The 24,598-nt window shown below is 50.2% G+C and overlaps 1 protein-coding gene across 6 annotated transcripts in view; it reads right to left on the bottom strand.

Annotated features, from left to right (window-relative positions):
- Window positions 1-608: 608 nt before the first annotated feature.
- Window positions 609-24,598, bottom strand: part of ANP32A (acidic nuclear phosphoprotein 32 family member A) — a gene marked incomplete at its 5' end in the record, with an annotated part of 40,561 nt that continues 16,571 nt past the window's right edge. For 4 of the 6 annotated variants that reach the window (XM_084781180.1, XM_084781182.1, XM_084781178.1 and 1 more), the window contains 6 exons: window positions 609-1,855; window positions 2,106-2,169; window positions 4,647-4,744; window positions 5,621-5,813; window positions 8,693-8,815; window positions 9,040-9,189. In XM_084781180.1, the coding sequence (XP_084637306.1) occupies window positions 1,794-1,855; window positions 2,106-2,169; window positions 4,647-4,744; window positions 5,621-5,813; window positions 8,693-8,815; window positions 9,040-9,189 (690 nt within the window). In that variant the 3' untranslated portion in view covers window positions 609-1,793. Of the gene's footprint in view, window positions 1,856-2,105; window positions 2,170-4,646; window positions 4,745-5,620; window positions 5,814-8,692; window positions 8,816-9,039; window positions 9,190-12,803; window positions 12,868-24,598 lie in introns of all 6 variants that reach the window. The other 2 variants (XM_084781177.1, XM_084781179.1) reach the window with 1 other exon arrangement.

The following is a 24,598-nucleotide window of genomic DNA, read 5'->3' as shown; positions in this document are numbered from 1 at the left end:
AAAAAAATTTTAAGTGTGAGTACCTATCAGAAGAATGCTGTGGGGGGGGGCGCAGATTGGAAACATTCCAACAATCTACATATTTGGTGACAATTAAGCCAATCAGAACACAGCCTTAGGGCTAGCAGGGAGGCAGGCACCTGAGTGCTTGGGAAAACTACGAGAACAGAGATGCCCACGACCACGAGCAAAAAAGTAACACAAATAACGTTTTAACTGTTCCTGAGTTGTCAAGCATACTTTCTTTTATAATGGGGGGGGGCATGAAAGATATTCTAAGATTTAAAAAGTAAAAAATAAAACAAATACTATTTATTGTTGGTTTGCCTTTTTGGGTGCTTTTCTTTTTGTTATAAGTAAGTCTTGTGCCACCCCCCCCTTCCTCCCTTAATGATAGAAAGCCTTTAAGAATGCATCCCACCCGGGCTTGCTTTGAGAACGAAAAGTCCCCAACCTTGATGCAAGGCTACATCCTGGAGGAGAGCTGTTTTAGCAGGTAATACTGACAAGACTCCCCCCCCACCCCCCACCCATCCCCGCTGGGCAACAGTTGATCCTAGGATGGTCAATGGCTTGTAAGAACTCAAAAGAAGCCATTCCCCCAAAAATTGTATAAAAAAGATTTATTGAAATTTATCAATGACAAACAGACATAAAACTCAAAGTTTGGCTCTTCTCAAGGGCAGGAGAAAAATGAGTTGCAGACTTTCTTCTGTACAAACGAGACAGGGCAGGGGACGGCACGCCACTTCTGAAGCGATCCGGAAGGGGCACGCTGAAAGCAAACAGCCTTCACTAGGAGGAACCTGCGGTCACTTCAGAGTCCCACTCGGTAAGAAAATACAAGTTTGCATTCCTTTTCCGTGCTCCAATGGATGCGAGAAGGAAAACAAAACAGAACCCTCCCCCCCCAAAAAAAATCCCCCAAAACCTCAGTGGACATGCAGTTTGCCTCCAGAGCTTAGATTTGTAAAAAGATTCTAAGCTCGAGTCCCCGAGATGAGTCCTCCTATCATTTTTGCAAAACAAATTGCTCTACTATTTTATAGAACAAGATAGAACATGTGTTTGTTTGTTTCTTTATAAGAGGTTGAAATATGAAGGTTCGCTTCTTTTAGTTATTACTACCAAGCCATTCCTAAGCCCGCCGTTCTTGGCTCTCAGGATCACAGGCCCGGAATAACAAAAGTTCTCTTTGCAAAACCAAAGCCCACTGCCATCTGTGAAGGGGGAAAAGGCATGAGAGATGGGGAGTGTCCCCCAAACCAGTGCCAAAATACGCCTTTAGGTTGCTATTTACAAACCAGGGTGCTGGGTGCCTGTGGCAGAGACCACACGAACCAGGACAAGATCACTGAAGACAGGGGCTGGGATCCAGTGCGCCACTTGAGCTGTGTGAGTCACCCGGCGGAGGCCAGCCGAGGCCTCCTCCTCTGGGGATGTGGGACATACCAGAAAATGTAAGAGACCTCCAAGCCATCCTCTCCGAGAGTAAAAACAAACACTTGCTTGGTGTGTACTAAGCTACTGCATTTACAGGGACAAAACCAGACACAAGGAAAAAGGAGGGGGGAAAAATAAAGAGTGGCAGTAAAAATAGTATTTTATTCCTCCCCCTCCCCCCCACCCCCCCACCCCCGGCAACCCCCAGTACACTTTTCCCCTCTCATTCCCACAGCAACGCTACAATCAGAAAAAAATAAGTTTCGGGGGGCAGGAATAGGAGGGGGGAGGGGATAGGGGTAAAAACAGTCAGATCACAATAGGAATTTCCCCAAACAGGTTAATTCCCCTTAGTCATCCTCTTCGCCCTCATCTTCGGGTTCTCGTTTTCGCTTCTGACTCCTTTCTTCTTCTGGAAAAAGCGAGGAAAAGGGACGGTTATCAGGCAGGCCATCTTTCCACCAGCCCTGCCCCCACTGAGAACCCAGAGCCACGCATCTCAGAAGCCTGGCCATCTAATGAAGCAGGCATCAAAGAAGTGCCTGGACCCGTGTGGATGGGTACCCCCTTCCACTGTCTGGTCCTCAAAGCCCAAGCAAGGCAATGCTAGAGTCAAACGGGCCAGGCTGCCACGCCAAGAAGTAGCAAGAAGGCTGACATACCACCAGCATCTTCTTCATCTTCCTCATCATCCACCTCCCCATCATTGTAACCTTCTTCATCCTCCTAGAGGGAAAGACAGATAGATAGCAGCGGATTAGAAGTGGCCCTGCTGGGTCTGAGAGTGGGGTCAGGGGGTGGGAAGGGAAGGGGGGACAGGTGCGCAGCGGCTCAGTGGAAGAGAGCTCAATGAGCCAGGCTCCACTTCAGCACCTCTGTAAAAGCTGGGCCCAGCAGCATGCTTGGGTACCTCCAGCAGGTTAGAGACACAGACAGGTGGGTGCCTGTGCTCACTGGCAGCCAGTTTAGCCAATTCAATGGGCTCTGGGTTGAGAGAGAAAGAGAGAGAGAGAGAGAGAGAGAGAGAGAGAGACAGACAGACAGACAGACAGACAGACAGACAGACAGACAGACCCTGGCTCAAAATATAAGGTAGATAGTAATTGAGAAAGACACCTGACATTGATTGACTTCTGGCCTCCACACATGGAGCGTGCACACACAAATGTGCACACACACACAGGTACATACACTACACCCACATACAAAAATGAGTTGAAAAGGAGAGACAGATAAATGCCCCTGCCTAGGAAGGCCTTCCATTCCATCTCAGAGCTCACAATAAGGCCTGCAGCTCAGGGCAGACACACAGTAGGGCCTCTTACTATTTTGTATCAAGAAACCATTGAGTCAGAAGGCTTCCAACATGTGCCCTAAGGCATTTCCTACATCAGGTAAGATACTGGCAAACCACCTTGAGGGTGGGGTAGTTGTGGACTGCCCCATGTTAGAAACTCCGGATATGGAGTCCCTAGAAAACAGGCAGCTCTCCAGTGTGCTGCGCTCAGGAGAACAGACTCCCCAGGCAGAGGCCTGTCACTGAAAGTAGGCCATCCTTTCCTGCATCTGTCCTCAATATGGTTTTAGCTTCAAGGGAAGACCCCAGTTTCTGCAAATACAGAACCAACTGGGCAAGCCTGGCTCTTCTTGCTCTGCCCCTCCCCTCAGCCAAGCCTAGCCAAGCCTAGGGGAAAATCAGGGGCCTTTGATGACCCCACTTTCAACTTGCTTGGGATTCAGCCAGGCCTGTGACTTCATTCTCTGGTCCCAGGGCTCTTGCTCTGGGTATTTCCCAGAGTTCCATGCTGGTAGCCTCTCTGTACCTGAAGCCCTGTTCTCTAAGGCACACAGCAGCCCACTGCTTCTAAGAACTGTTGAAGTAAATTTGCTTTTATATCAATGAGTAGCTCTCTCCTCGTCTGCTTGCTAAGACTGTGTGTGTGTGTGTGTGTGTGTGTGTGTGTGTGTATGTGTGTGTGTGCATGCTCCTTCACTAGTAACTGGAAATGGGCAGATGGTCTACTGGCATCCACCCTCCCTGGCCCTGGGGTAGGCAGGCTGGCAAACCTGCTCATGTGGTATGTGAGGTAGGTGGACTTGTGCAGAAAACTAGGAGAGAAAAGGAGTCTGTGTGTGTTCTGTGTGTGTGTGCCTGAAAACACCCATCCACGTGCTGTCACTGCAAACCTTTCCTGGGACACCAGTCATTAGTGGCAAAAAGAGATTTAACATTCTAAACAACTCATGAAAAATCACTTTGCTATTGAGACCCTGAGCATTTAAACTCAAAATCCAGCACCCGTGGAACAAGGAGGAAGGTGTGGACACTTGCGACTCGTGGCTGCCATACAGCCCTCCCCAGACACCTTCTGTCAGTATGTTACTTTACTCTCTCTCTCTTTTTTTTTCTCCCCGAGACAGGGTCTCCCTGTGTAGCTTTGGCTATCCTGGACTCACTTTGTAGACCAGGCTGGCCTCAAACTCACAGAGATCCACCTGCCTCTGCCTCCCGAGTGCTGAGATTAAAGGCATGCGCCACCACACCCAGCTACTTTACACTCAATAACCCAGTGAGAAAGGTGACATGACCCCTTCCCCACAGATGCCAAGAAACCCAGAAAAGCCAAGAAATGTGTTCAAAAATATACAGGTAGCTCAGGGCAGGGCTGGAACTGGTTACTAAAAAAAATAAGTAGGGAAGCCGGGATTGGTGGTGCACACCTTTGATCCCAGCACCTTGGAGCAGAGGCAGGAGGATCTCTGTGACTTTGAGACCAGTCTTGCTACAGAGTGAGCTCCAAGACAGCCAAGGCTACAGACAGACCCTGTCTCGAAAAGCAAAAACAAAAACAAAGTAGGGACTGGCAAGATGGTTGCTGCCAAGCCTGTCAACCTGAGTCTAGTTCCCGAAAGTCACACGGTGAGAGAGAGAGAACAGAACCGACTCCCCAAAGTTGTCTCCCGACCTCCACAAAGATAGGCCCTCCTCCCCCACCCCAAGCATGTTGAGCCCCTGCTTCCAGCGTTCCCTTCCCTACTCCGAAAGGACTTCCCCAGAACTTCAGTCTTTGCAAGCCAAAATTTGTACCTCAGATTCTTGGAAAGGGACCCCTGGGGGTGGGCAGGTGATAAACACGCCAGGCTCCTGCGTTGTTGTGACTGGAGTGCCTGGCAGGACTCAGGTACCTGGCCTGGCTCCTTACCTCCTCCTCTCCACTCACGTCCTCTTCCTCCCCTTCTTCCTCCTCATCCTCTTCCTCCTCATCTTCCACTAGCTGGGCATATTCATCGTACTCGTCCTCTGTGAGGGGGGAAGAGTAGCAATAGGGATTGGAATGCCTGACGGCCCATGTCTCCCCGACCCCAAAGCCCAGAGTCTGCATGGAGGTGGTGTTCACACAGCTAAACACACCCAAAATGACTCATGTTATCAGCCCTCCTCCAGGCCACACGTGTGGATGATCCTATGTGCAGATAAGGCTACGGAGACCCTGAGGCCTGAGCAAGCAGGATCCGGGTGGGCCCAGGAAAGTGGAAAGGCAACTCATCCCTCCTGAGAGAAATGACTTGTTCAAGGCCACAGGTGGCCTGTGTAGTGGGGCAACTGGGCAGGGGCCTGAAGGGCTAACCGGGGGCTGTACCACAGACCCCCTGCCACATACCGCAACACCACACTCTGTCCCCAACAAGGCAACATTTACAATCTCTTGGAAAAAAGACCTCCACCAAGGCCAACATAATATACGAACATCTCACAGAAGACCCCAGACCAACAAGGACAACAGAATCGTAAGTCTTCATTGACTGGGTACTATCTGGGCTCTTAGCTTTGGGCTGTAAAGACATGCAGGAAAGCTGCAGGGTACCAACTGCAGGAACCTGCAGAGGACTATGGGAAGGGGTTGTGGGGAGGGGCCCTTAGCCTCTCCTCCCTTTCCAGCCTGTGGCCCTGCATGCTGCAACCACCAGGGGGCACCACAATCTCTCCAGCAGAAGACCTGGTCTCCCAGATTTGGGGGGGGGGGGGGGGGGGAAGGAGGGAGAGGTCCTCAGGCCCTGTCCCCTTTATTGGCTTCTCCTCCCAAGTCTGGGGTCACACTAGAGCGATATATACATATGGCCGGCCAGCTTGTCCGGGGTGAGCGCCCGATACCCAGGGTTCCCCACTGCCACTCACCATCTTCATCTTCTTCATCGTCATCCTCCACGTAGCCCTCGACATCGGAGTCAGAGGCCTCCTTGTTGTCCCTGTCGTAGCCATCGAGGTACATGACCTGGGGCAGGAGCTTGAAGACGTTTTCTCTGTAGTCATTCAGGTTGGTCACCTCACAGTTAAACAGGTCTAGGCTCTTGAGGTTCTCTAATTTCTTCTGCAAGTGGAGAAAGGTAGTCAGTGGCGAGGGGAGCTGTGCGAAGTGGGCGGGAAGTGGGCCGCCCTAGGGAAAGGCAGCATGGACAGCCCAAGAATTACAGTGAGAAGGAAGCCGGGCAGTTCCTGAGCACAGGTGACATGCCTATGCACATGCGCAGAAGCGCACGAATGAGCTCACTTGTAGAAGTTATTGGGTTATTGGGTTTTTGTTTTTTGTTTTTTTTTAAAAACAGGATCTCTCACTGAACCTGGAACTCATCATTTGTTAGACTGCTGATCCACCAGCCCCTGGGATCCACATGAGGACAACATCCTAGCACTGGGGTGTGTTGTCACTCCTAGCTTTTACTTGGGCCCTGATGGTTTGAACTCATGCCTTCATGTTTGCACAGCAAGCTCTTTGCCCACTGCGCCATCTCCCCACCCCCAGGCCTAGACCTGCTCACTTTAGGTCTGCACTTGCCCAGACCTCGGTGTACAAAAATGGGTTGGACTTGAGGGTTTGAAGTTAATACTTTATTTAGCTTTTAGCCTAACTGTGACTGCCTGGTAACCAACCTTAGGCGCTTTGGGTACATGAGTTGAGGGCTTTGATGCAGCCCTGTGACAAGATACCCAAAAGGAAATTAAAATGACAACATGAACTACCTGACTCTCCCATCTACTGATCCGTCACCAGGCAGGGGAACAGCCCTCCCAGGGATTAAGCCAATTTACCCACCACCAGGGTGCTGGGCATCTGAGAAAGGAAAGCAGAGGCCTGTACTCTTAAGTCTGTTAAATATACTGTCAAAGAGGACAGGAGACGGGGCTGGAGAGATGGCTCAGAGGTTAAGAGCACTGACTGCTCCTCCTCCAGAGGTCCTGAGTTCAATTCCCAGCAACCACATGGTGGCTCACAACCATCTATAATGAGGTCTGGTGTCCTCTTCTGGTTTGCAGCTGTACTGGCAGGCAGAGCACTATATACATAATAAATTAAATAAATAAATCTTAAAAAAAGAAAAAAAAAGAGGACAGGAGACAAGCTATGGAGGACCCAGTTCCGTCTGTAGTGCTGAATATGGTATGTGGCATACCATCCTGTAATGAGTCCCTGTTGCCATAGGGACCTCTCCTCTTCAGGAGAGCCCTCTGGGTCGGTGTTGATTCTCTTCTGCTTTTGTAAGTAGACCCAGGTGATTCTTAGGAGGGGCCTAAGGCAGGGAGGACATCTAAGCTATAGGTAGTATGAGGGGGCCCAGCACGCCCCAACTCAAAACAGGTTCCAACCCTGGGAGGGCACAGGACATCATATCAAAAACCAGGTTGGAAAGCTGTGTGAACACATGCGCTCTGCGTGCAGGGAGCTGGAAACATGTGTGCCTGTCTAGTCTCCAGTGTGATCCTGCCACAACGCTGCCTCACGAAGATTTTATAGACTCGGCCCTACACACACTCCCAACACAAGGGATTCAGAAGATGGTTCTCTCGGTAACAAAATTATGACACCAGGATTTCCAGGCAGATGAAAACAGTTCTGCCTTCTCCTGCGTATAGGAAGACCTGAAAAGATCTTTCTGAGGTCCGTGTTTTATTAGCTGACAGACAGACAGACAGGCAAAGTCTGAGCTTGAAAAATCAATGCCATGGTGTATGCCTGTAATTCCAGCATTCGGGAGGCAGAGGCAGGTGGATCTCTGTGAGTTCGAGGCCAGCCTGGTCTACACAGTGAGTCCAGGACAGCCAAGGAAACACAAAGAAACCCTGTCTAGGGGAAAAAAAGAAAGAAAGAAAGAAAGAAGAAAAAGCAATGCCAGTGTGCTGTTATTGTCACCTGACAGTGTGATCTGAAAATGTCTAGATATTGAGGGGTGCTTTGTGGATAAGAACCCTACAAACCCAAACACAAAGGGAGGGTCATCACTACTTGGACCAGCCACTTTGCAGTGTCCCAGGGCCTTCCTTGAGGCAAGCTTTGTGAATGGGCTACTTTTTTTCTATTTCCAAAGGATTCTTCTTCTTCTTCTTCTTCTTCTTCTTCTTCTTCTTCTTCTTCTTCTTCTTCTTCTTCTTCTTCTTCTTCTTCTTCTTCTTCATCTCCGTCAAGATTTATTTATTATGTATACAATATTCTGCCTGCGTGTGTGCTTGCCCTCCAGAAGAAGGCATCAGATTCCAGTATAAATGGTTGTGAGGCACCATGTGGTTGCTGTGGGAATTGAACTCAGGACCTCCGGAAGAGCAGACAGTGCTCTTAACCTCTGAGCCATTTCTCCAGCCCAGGATTCTTTTTTTAAAAAAATCACACCTTCAGGTGGTCTCCTTAAAAATCAAAAGGGTGCTGTGCTGCACTTGGTCACAGACACAGCCATTCTGATCAAAAATTCCCTTTCTAAAGTGTCCTCTATGTGTATGTCTGAGGTCCTGGCCACCAACAGAGACCTCCTCCAGGTACACTTGACAGCCTGCACCCTGGTGCTCCCAGAATCCTGTGTGAGCACAAACCCCTAACCCACTAGCAAAACCCTTGGAAGAAGAAACACAGGCCAGTCTACCTCAAACCAGCTTAGGTCTGGAAGTGCTCCTCTCTCCTCAAAGCGTGGCAAGGCAGCCAGGCTGTGAGGCCAGACAAACTCAGGCAGAAGGGCACAGGCGAGGGTCCATTCCCTGCCCCACACTGAGTGCCCATTCTGGCCAGGTGACCTTGGTCAAAAGGAACTCTCCATGGACTGGGCAGAAATAGTTCCTGCTTTAGCTTACAGTACAGAATGAGGGTACGAAACAGTGATAACAGGGGAAACGCGTTCAACATACAGTCGCAGAAAGTTGGGCTCCCAACACCAACCCCCACTGCCCCCCAAGGAAAAGAAGGGAGGAGGACCCCAAGGGACTCACCAGTGGCTCTATTGTGCTGAGGTCTTTTATTTTGTTGCCACTTAAATTTAGATGCTTAAGGTTCGGACATTTTTCTGCCAATACTTCCAGGTCCCCTGAGATTCTGTTATCGCTTAATTCAAGCTGTATGAGGCAGGGAGGGAAAAGAGCTTTTACCGGGAAGGCTGAGGGCTAGGAGCCTCCTGACTCTCCCCAGACAGTAGGAAGGGAACATCCCCAGGGACCTGCCAGCTGGTTGGAGAGCATGCACCTGGCCTTGCCCTTAATTATGCTCCCTGGGCACAAAGCACCGCCCCCCCCCACCCCCCCCCACCCCCCCGCCAGCCTCCCAGGCCCCAGCTGTTTACCTTCTTGAGTTTGTTTAACTTTGGTAAGTTCGAAATGGAGGTGAGGCCTACGTTGATTGTACTTAAGAATTCCAGTTCTTCAAATTCATCTGTGAGGCCTTTGATTTTGCCTTCAATTGACCGACAGTTGTCCAGGACCAGTTCTTTCACCTGGAGAGGAAAGGATGGCATTGAGTGGAGAAGGGTTGGGGGCGGAGGCGGGGAAGGGTCAAAGAAGCACCCACCCCCAATGTCGCACCTTCTGGCTTGTCTAGATCAGAGCTGCCAGAGCAAAGGATGACCAGCCTGCCCTGACTTTCCACCATTAGCAACACCAGGCCAGAGAAATATTAGGTAAGCATGCCCTAGAACCAGGGAGTTATTTCAGAAAGGACAACCAGTAGGCTTTACTGAGGCTGGTGTGTGTGTGTGTGTGTGTGTGTGTGTGTGTGTGTGTGTGTGTGTGTGTGTTTAACACCAACCTCCTGCTGTGTGCTCTTCAACCTTAGTATACAATCAAAAGCACAGTCCCCACTACCCACAGGCACCAAATATTCCTGCCTACAAATGCCCGGGCTAGACCACCCATTGGAGGCAGGCTACTCACTTCCCGTGCTGGGCCCCACCCTTCCTCTCTCTGCATATGCTCAGGGCACATTCATGCTCGCTCCTTCCTTCATCCTCGGCCTGCTCACTGCAGCTTGGCACGCAGCATTGTGATCAGGTATCCAGCTTGCTCCACCACACAGAGGCAGCATAACAGAGAACCTCTCCCTAAGTCCTCATGCCTAGACAGTACTGCTGTCCAGGAGAAGTTCCCACCAGACAGCAAATGTTTGGTGTTGTCCAAGAACAGAGCCTCCTCTAGCCCTGAATACTTTAAATCTTAAGTATACAAAGGATGCAAGGCACAGTTACTGGACCACGTGACTCCTGGGTGTTTCTCAGTCCCTGCCTCGTAGAAGATGAGGAAACCTTACTCCTAAAACAGCCCACGTTGAAATAAAGGGCTAGCAATGGTCCTACCCAATCCCTCTCCAAAGACTTGGGTCGGGCAATGTTGGGGAAGTTCTTTGGTTTCTGACCAAGGGGAAAGAGACAGTGAAAAACAACAACAACAACAACAACAACTACAACAAAACCCACTCTGGTAAGGAAGTTCCAAGCCGAATACATCATAGGGGGCAGTTTCTGGTTCCAGTGAACACAGCAAATGGATGACAGGCCAAGGGGAAGCCAGTGGGTTTCAGGCACAGTCACAAAAAGCCCAAGGAGTTAGCAGGCAGACTAAGGCACCCTCCGGGCAAGCCAGGTGCTTTGGGAACCCAGTCCTCTCTCTCTCTCTGCGACAGAAGGAACTCTTACTGTGGTGTGGAACTGAGGGTTGAGCCTAGGCCCTCACATATACTAGGCAAGCACCCTTTCCCTTTATTTTTATTTATTTATTTATTTATTTTTACTATCCCCTTTTTATTTCTATACAAGTTTTCTCTAAGTTGCCTGAGCTGGACCTGAACTCCCTTTACATACCACTTTAAAGGGATTGTGATTAGAGAGCTGTGGCACTAGGACTGGCTGAAAAGAATCTATAAAAGAGAAGACTGTCCCATCCCGATGGCACTTGTCCCAGTGCATCCCTGCACCCCAGGACTCTGCCTCAGAACCAGCTTCCACCCTACAGCTCTGGGAAGAAGCATCAAGAATACTGACTGGATGCGCTGCACCCTCCCCTCCATCCAGGGGACTTCAGAGGCTCACACAGCTCACAGGGTCACCACTGCCCCCACCCCCTATGAAAAGCGCAGGAGCCAGTCCCTGTCCATGGCTGCACCTCTCTCCTTTAAGACGACCTTCCCTAGAGCATCCTCTGGTCTCCCAGACACCCCCTGATTCAGTCTGCAGGAAAAGGGTAGAACAGAGTCCACTCCAGGCAAATGGACAGGGCAGGGACTACCGGGCACCTGGGTCCTGCCTTCCTTCTTCCCTGTGGATGACGAAACAGTGAGTGCTCCATGTAGGACAGGGTAGCAGGGACTCAGAGCTCTACCTGAAGGAAAGTGAGCTAGGGCCACCACCTTCCTCCCAGAATCACAAGCTGTAAGCCTCTGCCCTGGCCTTGCTCCACCATCTCGATGGTTCTAAGAGCCAAGGACGGCCACAAGTCCTGGTCAAGCCCCTGGCTGGATAGAGTCCCTAAGAATAAAGGCCTTGCAGCCTCCAATCTAGGGCAAGAAAAATGTAGGGAGAGGAGGCCGGGCTGCCGGCAGCAAGCAAACGGAGGGACGGGTGAGTACTAAGTGTTGGACTCCTGTGGCCCAGTCTTCCTCCTTAACTGGTTTTCCTGGGAGTCCCTACTTCCAAAGGCAGGTCCCACTGTATCCTCAAGAGACTACAGACATAATGTGGTTTTCCAAGGGTGGTCAAAGCCACTCCTCTTAATGCCAAGCAGCAAAAGAGGACCTGCGAGGGGGTGGCAATGTGCTTCCCCAACTCCGGCTGCCAGGGGGAGACTGCCTAGCATTCCTACAAACAGACGACCGGGCCAGTCCCAGCCTCCCAGCACTACATTCCAACTGGGGGCCCTTCTCTCAGGGACAACATACAAGTCATCACAGCTACTGTTCTCTCTCTCTCTCTCTCTCTCTCTCTCTCTCTCTCTCTCTCTCTCTCTCTCTCTCTCTCTCTCTCTCTCTCTCTCTCTCTCTCTCTCCCTCCAAGCAGCCATATCAAAAACACCTGTCTTGGGTTGGAGCTTGGTTGGTAATCTGCTTGCTTAGCATGCATGAAAGCCTGGATTTGATCCTCAGCACTACAAACTGGTGTGCTCAAGGTCAGCACGGGCTATGTAGCCAAGTTTGAAGCCAGCCTGGACTATATGAGAACTCATCTCAAAAAAAAAAAAAAAAAAAAAAAAAAAAAGATGCAGTTGCCTAATCAAAGTGGGTCCCCTAAAGCATCTCTGGCACATGCCTGGCCAGATGTCACTCAACTCCACAGGCTCCCATGCCTGTAATGGCTTCCTTTCAGCCATTTTCTGTTTCACCAGCTGGGTGGGCGTCACTTCCAGCTCCACAGACATCAAGGTGCAAAGCTGAACCTGCCGGATTCTGATGCCTGTACACTCCCTCTCACCCCTGCTCCGCTGGGTGTGGGTCCCCGAAGAGTAGAGTTTGTTTCAGCTCCCTCTGGGAAACTCTCAGGTAGCCTTTTCCAGTCTCCTTTGCTTCTGCACCTCCTGACAGGCAGAAGAGTGTCTTGCACTGTTTAGGAGGGTCGAGAGAGGAGCCAGGGTGCAGACTCCAAGGTTTCAGTAAGCTGCAGAAAGCGCAAGCCGCGCATGCTCACAAGGAGTGAGGGTGGTAGGCGCGTTGAGAAGTAGCTCAAATGGGACAAAGCCAAAACCCTAGCCATAGTCCCCTGTGTGAGTCATCTATCTGCCTGTCCCTCTGGCCTGCAAAAGAGGGGACCCACCCTGCAACTGCTATCATTTCCAACCCACTTCCTGCGTACTTGGCGGCCTCTTCTCTACCCTTCCTTCCATGTGAGGAGAACATCCCTTTTGTATCCAGCGTGTGCTGTGCTTGAAAAAAAATAAATAAATAAAGTCCCACTTCCCTTGCCAAGTCCCGAGTGTGAGCGAGCTACAAGTTAAAATTAAACCGAAAATTTGTACTTTGGGTTTAGATGCCCTCCCCCACTTGTTTGTTTGTTTGTTTGAGACAAGGTTTCACTGTGTAGCCTGGGTCTCTGTGTAAACCAGGCTGGTCTTGATCTCAGAGACCCACCTGCCTCTGCCTCTTGAGTGCTAGGCTTAAAGGCTTGTGCCACCATGCCTGGCTTTCCACCAGCCTTTAAAAAACAAAACAAAACAAAAAATGCAGTTGGTTACTCTCTGTAGCCCCAGAGACCAGACTTACTCTGCTTACAGGAACTTCCAGCCCCAGGCAGGAGGCCTTCATTGCTTCAGAGGCCACACCCAAGAGAAGGCTGGCACTGCTGGCAGCAAGGAGGCACTCTCACAGTCACAAAAAGTCAAAACCTGGCCAGGTTCCCTGTTCTTTCAAAAACAAATAAAAGCATAAAACAAAAAACCCATCCCACCCCCACCCCAAATTTGAGTTCATCAGCATTTCTCACCAGTGGGAGCCGAATTTCAGGATAAACATCAACACACTCACTCAACCCAAGGACTTGTTTCAAAACCACCAAGTCTGGTCTTCACAAACTTCTCAGATGTGACCTTTCTTCTACATCTCCAGCACTGAGCCCTGGTCACTGCCACCAAGCTACTTCAGACTTGTTTGTCCTGAGAGAAAGGCTGTAACCTCAGGCAAAGGATGTGGTTACGTGATAGCCTGGGCTTCTGGTAGCAGACCTCCCCCTGGATGTGAGACCCCCCCCCTCAAGAGCATTTACCTCCTTAGGAAAAGGGTGGTGACATCTGATTGACCTATAAAGTGCAAACTCTAGCCTCTAAAACACTGGAGGCTCGTTAATGTCTGGGAAAAAAAAAATTCAAGTTTCTAAATGTGACCTAGCCGCCTCCCCCGTCACCCACCCTTGCACCCAAATCTAGTTCAAGCCCCCCTCCCAGGAAACCATCTTTGTAGCTGGCTTCCGAAGCACCCAGGCTGGGCTTGGGGCGAGGAGGAGGAGGAAGAGGAGGAGGAGGAGGCGACTGCATGAATCATTTAATCCGTGTTTTAAGCATCTGATCCTCCTAGAGGTCAGAGACTGTCCTTCCCCATAATCAGCCTAGCGGGAATGCACAGCACAGCACTGCTTAGCAAATGTCCCCCTTATTGGGTCTGGTACAGTAAAAGTACTGTGAATGCCAAGAGAAGCAAAGCAGCCCTCCTGACACGCAGAGGGTAAAGAGCTCACTGGAGCGGGTGGAATCAACGCTGCACAACCTCTACCTTTCCTGCAATAGCTTTGCCCTGACAGCAAGTCACCTGCTACCCTACCAAACTGACACTCAGGCCACATTGTTGGCTCAGGGACACAGAAGCCATGGTGATCCAAGATGGGGGGGTAGGGGAGGAGTCTGCCAGAAAGAGGCCTGGTGGCATGCTGGGAGATTACAGCTGGCTGATAAATGGCCCCATCCCACAGTACTAAGAAGCAGAATAAGTTAGGGACACAGTATTTTTCAAATGTCCCAGTAGGCAAGTCAGGCCACTGAGGGCAGCTACAAGGTACCCAGAAAAGCCAAGGGGAGCCAGGAATGGCTATGTAACTATGGCCCGGTGCAAAATGCAAATTTTGCTTGCTCAAAATTCCCTTAGAAATATCACCCTCAACTACACATGGAGTTTGGGGCCAGCCTGGGCCATGTGAAGCAACACCTAACATAGAATTCTATGACAGTGACAGGCAAATTATGTGTGCAGGTTACAAGGCTGTGAAGCTGGCTCTGAGGTTAAGAGCACTGCTTATTCTTCCAAAGGTCCTGAGTTTAATTCCCAGCAACCGCAGGTGGCTCACAACCATCTATAATAAGATATGGTGCCCTCTTCTGGTCTACATGCAGACAAAGTTCTGTGTACATGATAAATAAATAAATCTTTTTAAAAACTAAAAAGAAATAAAATGGACAGCTTGGGTCTACAACAGCCTTCTAAAAATTAATAAGTAAATAAACACCTAAGGGGAAGGACACTTTGAAAAATCGCTCCTTACTTTCTCAGAACTTCTATGGTAACTCAGAGAGGGTGGGCAGAATGCCGACTCTGTAGTCAGACAGACCTGGCTCTAGTCCAAGTTCCTCTAGACCACCCTGTAGGTTGTGACTCCTTTGGGACTGAATGACCCTTTTATAGGGAGGTCCACCCAAGACCATAGGAAAACACAGATATTTACATTATGATTTATAACAGTAGTAAAATTAACCCACTGGTCTAGCCTACCTCACCCACCTAGGGCCAGATTAAACAGTAAGATGGTTTGGCCCAGAAATTCACCAGCTTGGGAAAGGCTACCTACTTGCTCATCCCCTTTATCCACAGCTGGTTCTACTATTGTATCCACACCGAAGATGCCAGCACAGGCACAAAGGTTCCTTCCTACCCCCGGTCCTCTAAGATGACTCCCATGGGCTCTGAGTCCAACACCCAGAGCCCCAACCTGTTCCAGAGACATGCAGGGTGCTCAACCAAACCCCGCAGGTTCAGTCTCTATGTATTATCTTGCCTGGTTTGTTTGTTTGTTTGTTTGTTTTGTTTTGGTTTTTTTTGCTTTTATTAAGACAGGGTCTCTCTGTGTAGCCTTGGCTGTCCTGGACGCTTTGTAGACCAGGCTGGCCTCGAACTCACAGCAATCTGCCTGCCTCTGCCTCCAGAGTGCTGAGATTAAAGGCGTGCGCCACCACGCCCGGCCCTCTTGCCTGGTTTTCTACACCAACCTCCAGCCACGATGTTTCGGTTCCTTTACTGAACAAGAATTGGATAAATATACGTAGCTTTGGCTTCAACCTTGTCAGTCCCTGACCAACTTAGGTTGCAGGCTTCGAACAGGAACAGAAGAGAAGACAGATCAAATTGACCCTGTGATTTTGGTGCTCCTGGGTTTTAACTAGGTCAGCTTTTAAATGGGCCATCCTCTGTTGCAGATCCCATTTCTAGCTAGAAGGCCAAATTGTGTGAGTCATCGAAGTTTGAGACAGAGATAATAGATGTGTGCTTGGGTTTGTTTTAATGGTTAAAAGAAAAAAATCTTCTTACCAACCGGTGTGGTGAAACTGACAAAACTCAATCACGAAGGAAGGGACACAGCTCTGGGGATAAAGTTGGATATTTTGAAGGCTACAAGGATCTTAGGGGTTTCTGATCATAATCCACAGCGAGGAATACATTTTGGGAGCTAGAGAGATGGTGCAGCAGTTAAGGACACTTGCTGCTCTTGTAGAGGGCCAGAGTTCGGTACCCAGCACCCAGGGTCAGAGGCTCACAACGGCCTTTACCTCCAGCTGCCCCGCTCCCTCTAGTCTCCCAGGCACCTGCATACATTTTAATCACACATACACATTAATACAAGTTTTATTTTTTTAAAGACCCAAGTTACTCAGAGCGCGCATACTTTCTGTGTATATAAGCACACAATGAAAACAAACACCACACTCAGGATTCCATCTACGTATTAAATTTTGTATTTATGTGCCTCTTGTGAGTGAAGGCCACAGTGGGTAGGGAGCTTGCAGAGGACAATCTCTTGGAGGAGTTACAAGGGGCTGTGAAAAGATGGATATGAGTCCTGAGAACAGAACCCAGGGCCTCTGCAAGACCAGCAAGTTCTCTTAACTGCTGAGGCATCTCCCCAGCCTTTTTATTACTTAAATTTTAAAAGTGTGGCCTAGCTGGTAAGTTGTGGCGCACACCTTTAATCCTAGCACTCGGGAGGCAGAAGCAGGCGTACCTCGGTGAGTTCGAGGCCAGCCTGGTCTACAAAGCGAGTCCAGGACAGCCAAGGCTACACAGAGAAACCCTGTCTCAAAAAAAAACAAAAACAAAAAAAACCTCCAAAGTGGCCCATAGTGAGGGGTTCCATGGGCTGAGAGATTAATTGTTCAGCAGAGGACCCAGTTGTGGGGGAGTGCGGGGTGTGTGGGTTTGTGGCTGGGCAGAGAGAGCAAGAAATTCTGAGCTGGGTGATTTTTCCCCCCTTTTCTGCTACACCACACCTTCTGTCCCAGGTCAAAATCAGCTCCCCACCCCCAAAGTAAGGTAATACACAACTAGTCCACCAAGTTCCTGGCGACCAGGGCTTGGTGTCTCCACGCCTCTTAGGGTCTTCTACAGTCTTAGCTCAGAGCAAGGTCCTTCCTCGCTTTAAAAACAACCACCCCCACGCCCAAGAACTGAAAACATCTGAGCCTTCGTTTTTTGCTGCTGCGTATAAAGCAGCTCGGCAGGCAGGCAGGCGGCGGGGGAGCACGCGGCGCGGGCAGCAGTGACGCCATCAGGAGGGCGGGCGGAGGGAAATCAGGCCTGGACTCATAGGTCCAGGCGGCAGGGCGGGCCGCGAAAGCTCCAGCCTACTAGCCCCATGACTTGCTCCTGTCGTCCGCTCCTCCCTCCTCCTCCCCTGGCAGTCGGGTGACTTGGCACATCTTCACCTTCCCCGCAGGAGCAGCGGGTGCTAAGAGACGCTACTCTCACTTGGTGAAACCTAGAGACCCTCGATGCAGGCCGGACTTACTCAAAAGGATGTCTGCCCCAGCCCATTGCTGCGCCTTTGCGGTCCCCTTTATCTTTGGGTTTTTAATTTGTTTTTTTTAAGATTAAAAAATGTGTTATGAGTTGCCTGCTTGCCTGTGCACTGTGTGTGTGTGTGTGTGTGTGTGTGTGTGTGTGTGTGTGTGTGTGTGTGTGTGTGTGTGTGTGTGTGGCGCGCGCGCGCCTGCAGGGGCCAGAAGAGGTCGTTGGATATTCTAAAACTCATTTTACAAACGCCCATGAGCCACATGTGGATTCTGGGAATCGAACCCGGGTCTTCTACAGGAGCGGAAAGCACTCTGAACTGCTGAGCCAATTCTCCAGCCCGAGGTGTTCCTCTCCTGCCTATGCATCTCAACCTTCCTCCTGCACCAAGCCTTCCTTCCCTGGTTGCCAGGCTCTGCCCTAGGCCTGCCGGACTTTCAGGTAACAGAAAGTTACCAGAGAGGCGGGAAACAGCCTAGAGAGCTGCTGTGGGGTCTAACTGGCTGTGGCTCAGGGTACTGTGATGAAAGAGAGATGGGGTGGGGAGGTGCACTGGAGGCCGGAGGTGATGCTCCATTCTCTTTTAGCAGTTGTTACCTTCCTGTCTGGAATCCAGGAAGAGACAGCACTATTCCAGGCATCCAGAAAAAGAGAGGCTACTCAAGAAGCACTCACAGAATATGCAACAGACGCTACCAGGCAGTCTCGGGACTTGGCTACTGTCCTGTTGTCTCTGAATTTGCTGTGTGCCCTGGTAGAAGTTGCTGCCCCACTCGGGGCTTCTGACTACACACTGGGCAGTGGGGCTGCAATAAAAAGATGAGGTCTCTGGGGAAGCAGAGGCAGGTGGATCGCTTGTGAGTTCGAGGCCGGCCTGGTCTACAAAGCGAGTCCAGGATAGCCAAGGCTACACAGAGAAACCCTGTCTCAAAAAAAAAAAAAAAAAAAAAAAAAAAAAACCACAAAAAACACAAAAAACAAACACAAAAAGATGAGGTCTTTCTGGTCCCAAGAGTCTATGTCCAAGAACCTCGAAGGCCTTGTAGCCCCTCTGCGTCCCCTCAGACAGGCCTCCCTAAAGGAAGCACAGAGACCTCAGAGGTGCAGAGCTCAGACTTCAGCATATAAAGGTGCAAGGCTGTTCATTACTCAAGGCAGTGACTAAAACGGAGAAACTGGTCTCCCATCCCTCTCTGCGCACCCAGGGGCCCAGGGTGTTGGCTTTCCAAATGTGGCGAGCCAGTCATTCATCTCAGAGAGCCCCCAGTAGCACCCAAGGCCCTTGTGGTTAGCGGGGGAGGAGCAAGGACCGCCTCCACCCACAAGGTGGGACACTCTGCTCGCCAACACCCTGATTCCTGACGGAAACCTATGGAGGTTGAAGTGCTCTTATTAAAAGAGCCACAGCACTGTCCCTGTGCAATAGAAAAGCCAGATTCAGAGAGGTTGGCTTGGGGCGAAGTGAGCTGATCCTACAATGTTACACGTGTGGCTCATTATTCCCCGCCAAAGCCTTTGACGGCAGTGGAGCGCAAGTGCAAACCCAGAGCAGGGTTCCCAGGCCTCCAACCCCACACCTCTTTCTGAGGCAGCTGTCTGTGCCTCATCTCACTGTCAGCCCCACTCCTCTATGGCCAAAAATGGTGACACCATATGACATTGGGTGTCACAGGAATTCTACCTCCTCTCTAACCTTTCCCTGGGAACCTGTCCCTGTCCAAGAGCCCCTGAGAGCTGCTCCAGAGGTCTAAAGACTCAGCATCCGCCTCCCCATGTGCGCTGCACAGAGGGGTTGAGTGAGGCAATCGTTCTAGAAGCTTCTAGATGACTAACTCCCTTCCCTGACTTCTGAGGCAATACATCCCACTAGAACTACTGTTGGGCAGATCCAACTACACCAGCTGAGGGAGACGCGTGACTAGTTGCTGTCATCAAATGGGAGGTTTAAACCCAGTGATGCTGTGACCTCTAGTGGACTCAGGGCTGGCTGCTAAGGAAAGCACACTCCATGGGAGATCACTCCCCCAGTTTCTCTACTCAAGGGCCCATGCACTGGCCATTCAAGGATTCCGCCCAGACCAGCCCCTGCCACGACCCATCTTAAAAGGCACAAAGCCATTCAGACTCACAGGCCAGGACATTGGAGCCCTGGTGTGGAGATCTACCCCATTTCCAGTTGGCTTTGTAAAACCAAACCAAACAAACACATGCTTCAGGGATGGAGATACAGCTCAGCTGGTAGAATGCTTGGTTAGCATGCATGAAAACCCTGGGTTGGCTTCCCAGCACCGAGTAAACCACGCTAGATGAAATGCCTGTAGTCCCAGCTCCCAGAGAGCAGATGCAGGAGAATTGAGAGGCCAAGTCTATCGTCAGCTGCCTAATGAATTGGAAACCAACGTGTGGTTACAAAGACAGCCCGGTCCAGGGAGACCCAGACCCAAGCTGGGCCTCCTCTCTACTGAGCCTTACCCAGAAGGCATAGAAATGCACAAGACAAAAAAAAAAAAAAAAAAAAAAAAAGAAATGCACAAGACAAGAAGCCTCAGAGAAAGAAACCTTGCCCATGGCTTCTTCCTGCTGTCTCTACCAGACCCAACAGCAGTCTCCTCAATCACAGGAGCTGAGCAGGCCCTGGTGCTAAAGCCGCCAGGGCTCCCAGGCTCTAATGGTAAATGGATGATTTGGGCAGAGATTGGAAACAACCATGTGGAAGAACCCCACCACTTTAGCCACGGGTTACGCGTAAGAAGTGAGTTAATCAGCTCTTTCTCCCTTAGCCTAACAAGATGCACTCAGGTTACCCAAGTGACACTGCTGGAGAAGGAGGAAGGGGAGAGCAAAAATTAGCGGAGGGGGAAGAAGGGGGAGAGGGAAAAGGAGGAGGAGGTGGGGGCGGGGAGGAAGGGGAAGCTAAGCCAAACCTGCATCGGCTGATTGGGCTTAGCTTCCGGAGTTCCATTCTCTTGCCCTGGTCTTGCTAGTGGAATCTGAGATACACTTAATTATCTTAAAAATAGGATACAGATTGAGTTAACTGCTGTTCACAGGGCCACAGCTGCTTTAGTTTTGTTATGTCTTATTTTATTTCTTCGCAAGGGGAGGGTTCTCGGTGTAGTTCCCGCTGTCCGGGGACTTGCTCTATAGCCCAGGCTGACTCTGTCTGCCGAGTGCTGGGATTAAAGGTGCATGACGCCCCCGGGTCACTGCTTTAATCATAAACAAAATAAAGAACCCAAAATGTTCTTTAAGACTCTGAGAGTCAGGGAGGGGCTAGTTGGCTGGAAACAGGAGGTGAGGTGAGGGAGACTGGTTCCTGAAGGATGTCCCAGTCACAGCAGCACTTACACATAAGCTATCCAAGCTGTGCTGAGAGAAGTAAGCAGGAGTTGGCATGGGTGGGAGTGTGGCTCACTGGTAGAGTGCTTGCCTAGCATGGACTAACAGGCCTTATGTTCAAGTACCAAGGATTGGTGGAATGGGGATGGGGGGCCCTCAGTGGCTGAAATGCTTGTCACCAAGCCTTGATGACCTGAGTCTGATTTTTGAAACATACATGTGGAGAGAATCAAGTCCTGCAAATTGTCCTCTGACCTCCTACCTACATTCTATGACACACATGTTTGAGTACACAACTGTCCATAAAGTTAAAACAAACACAAAAACAAACAAACAAAAAAACAAAACAAAACAAGGCTTCTTGGTGGCAGTGTCCCAAACCCCAGGTGCACCTACAAGACCAAATCTTAACATTCCAGAACCTCAAGCGCCGACTGGGTGGAAGAAGGCAACCAGGGTGGGAAGGCAACCAGATCTGAGAACTGGGGTGATGGACAATCGTAGGAACTAGGGACGTCTAGGCAAGAATGTGGGAGGCCCATGATAACCAAAGGATGCTAAGCAACCATCTGCAAAGAGCTTTGTGCACAGACTGTGCTAAACACCCATTAAATGGATGAGTAATGTCTAATGAAGCCCTGCTAAGCATATGTGTTGGACCTTTCCACTTCTAAAAATGCTGCTTTGTTCCTCCACACCCCCCATCCCCCTCTGGAGGAAAGTTACCATGCTAGGCAGTAAGGCATAAAAACAATGTGATGCCTGCCCTCCTACCTGCTTGCCTTCTAGTGGGAGAGCCAGATACGAAGCCAGTGGTTGTATATACAACTGATGCTCAAAGGAAAAAAAAAGAAAAGAAAAGAAAAGAAAAAAGAAAAAGCAATAGTGACAAAGGACAGTATTGAAAGTGTGGCCAAAGAAGGTTATCCAAGGCTGGTTCTTCTGTGCTGCCTTGAGCACCACAGAGTTTCTGATCAGGCAGGGCTTACAATGGACGGAACAGCCATGGCCAAGACTCTAAGTGGAAGCATGCTTGGCCACACTCTGCAGCTGGGAGGCTGTAGGAATTTGTGGAGGGAGGGCTGGACAGCTGGACAGCTCAGTGGGTAAAAGGAGCTTCTGTGGACCTGATGAACTGAGTTCAATCCCTGGCCCCAACATGGTCAAGGAAGGAACGGGCTCAGACAAGCTGTCCTCTGACCTTCACAGCTGCTCCATGGCACATGAGCAAAAGGACTTTACAGAGGCTGCAAATAGCCGTGTTTTCTGGTAGAAGTCGGCCTGCGCTACGCAACGAGAGACAAGCTATAGGATGATGATGCTTTAATTATCAGCATAGGGACACACGAGATGTGACCAGTCTGGTTTGGCTCTAGGCTTTTCCATTTAAGAACTGAGACATGGGCTGGAGAGACGGCTAGGAGGTTAAGAGCACTGGCTGCTCTTCCTAAAGGTCCTGAGTTCAATTCCCAGCAACCACATTTGGCTCACAGCCATCTGTAGTAATGAGATCTGGTACCCTCTTCTGGAGTGCAGGCATAAATAAGTGAGTAAATCTAAAAACAAACAAACAAAAACCGAGACATATTTTGTTTGTTTGTTGTTTTTGAGATAAGGTCTCACGTAGCCCAGGTGGTCATAACCCCTCTATTGCAACTGAAGACGTTCAACATCTGATCCCTCTTGCCTCCAGCATCCAAGGACCAGGAACTCAGCTGGAGGTGAACCCGAGGCAAACTCTACAAACTGAGCTACAATCCAAGCCCAGAATTGGTGGCTTTGATCAAGACTTCACCAACTCAGTGTGTTTACTACTAGAATGGGAAGGAGAGTTGTCCCCCCAGAGGGACCCATGGGATCCAGGCAGGCCAGATGCTGGGTAGGAAGGCGCTGGGAGGCTGTGCTGTGCTTGGCATTGCCATCAGCACGTTCCTTACCAAGCACGATGCTGCATCCAGAGAACAGAAATGAGGTGCTGTACGCCCAAGTCCCCTACTCTTGCCTTGTGACTAGCGCTCAGTAAATCTTTGCTGATCAGAAAGGCATTAAAAATATAACCCAGGACAACATCCTGGGATTTGACTCTCCGACTATACGGCATCCAGGATGCTCTAGAACAGTCTACTGAATCCTTCACTTCTCAGCTGGGAAAAGAACCAACTGAGTTACACCATGGCGGTGCAGTGGGGGGGATAAACTCCAGGGATGGAGACCAGGGCTGACATGCTGGAGGAGGCTCCTTGCTGTGGGGCCACCCCAGCCCTACTCAACCTTCCAGAGAAGTCAGACTGCTTGTGTTCAGATTAAGCAGCTGTGATCTACCCTAGAGTGAATGGTCCCCAAATCAGCCTTTTGCCGTTGCTTGTTTTCCAAGTGTTATGATGATGATGCTTAACTAGTACCAGAGTCAGCCTCCTGCTTTCAGAATCAGACCATAAGAGAATCCAGCAAACCCTCCCACTACCATCCTCTTGGCTGGTCCCCATAACTACACCACCTGTCTATCTCCATCCACGGTGTGTTTAGAATTTTGGAATCTGATTTTTCTTGCCTTTACACCGAAACTAACCTATGCTATTGTGGGATTTGTTGTTGTTGTTGTTTTGTCTTTTTGTCTTTACCTTGCCTTTTCCCATAGAGTTTATAATCTGCCTTGTCCAGGCATGATGGTGCATTCCTGTCACCTGAGCATTTGGGAGCCCAAAGCAGAGAATCATGAGACCAGCCTGAGCTACACAGTATGCCCCTGTCTCAGTAACAAAAAAACCCTACAGCCTCCCTGGCAGCCCTGGGGATTGAACCTGGGGCCTCATGCATGCCAGGCAACGGCTCTGCTGCTGAGCTAATGCCCTAGACCACCACACCAAGGCTTCTTTGTAGCCAAATGGGGTCCCGACATGTGGAGGGCCACTGTTCTTCTCCCCTAGGCTCTTCTTCATCGATATTTTAGGTGGCTTCCAGCCTCTCGCTGTAGCAAATAACCATGGAACATAAATAAGCCAGCACATGTCACTTTGTGTCCACCTGGCTCAGTGGCAAGTGCTTACGTCAGATCCTATCCTGATTATAGGGTCACAGTCCAGAGAGTCCTACAAATCTAAGGTCCTCATCACCTTTCTGGATAGGTTATGTAACCTCAATCCACCCCACAAATGCCTAGAACTCACACAACAGGAGATGGGGCTACAGTGGAAATGGTGTCCTTGCTTCCTGACCCAAGACTGTCTAGTCTGGGAGGGGCACGCAAAAAGAGTCCATTACAACACAAAAGGGAGGAGGCCCAGTCTGCCAAGCTGACCTCTCTGAGCCAGCCTTCCTATCTCAAAAACAAGTGGGCCAACCTTATACCTTAGGATGTGCTCATAGATCCAAAAGGTAGTGTTTACTAAGTACCTAGCAACAAGCACTACCCAAAACTTACACCAGGCACCCAGGAAGGGTCAAGTAAGCCTCCTCTTATCCCAGGAGAGGAAAGGGCTTAGCGCAACAGGGTAGGGACACGCTTACACTGTTGCCACACCCGTTCACAGGGGTGCTGCTCCACTCTTGTTGAAGGGGCAGCCAAGCCCTGCTCCTGTCTGCAGAGGCTCCATTTTCATTAGCCTACTTTCATTGGAAAACAATGCATCTTTTCCTACTTCCCAAACCTAGGTCAAAATCTGAGTACGTTTCTCTCATCTGCGGGCATAAACCTTGCAGTATAAAGTATGTCAGAACCTCCAAGGGAAAGGACCTTCCCCAAAGGCCCTGGCACGGCCTGAGGCATGCCTGCAATCTCAGCACTCAGGAGGCTGGGAGGAGGACTGAGAGAGAGCTCTGAGAGAACCCAGGCTCACAGGGAGGCAAAGGTGGGGGGAGGGGGTGGGGGGTCGGTGGGAGGGGCGCACAGGCAGAGAGACTAGAGGACTTCCAAATGGCCTGGGTGGTTGGACGGTGCAGGTCAAAGCTAAGGTTCTAAGGTTGTGAGCACAGCTCTGAAGTTGACCTTGACCTGGCTGTGTACCCAGGACAGTTGCTCAGTAGCCAAGACCCAGGATGGTGCT

This window comes from Acomys minous (genome assembly GCF_964271855.1).
Source record: "Acomys minous genome assembly, chromosome: 5".
NCBI classification, from domain to species: domain Eukaryota; kingdom Metazoa; phylum Chordata; class Mammalia; order Rodentia; family Muridae; genus Acomys; species Acomys minous.
The sequence above is the reverse complement of the archived record's forward strand: the minus strand, read 5'-3'. Positions and strand labels throughout refer to the sequence as shown.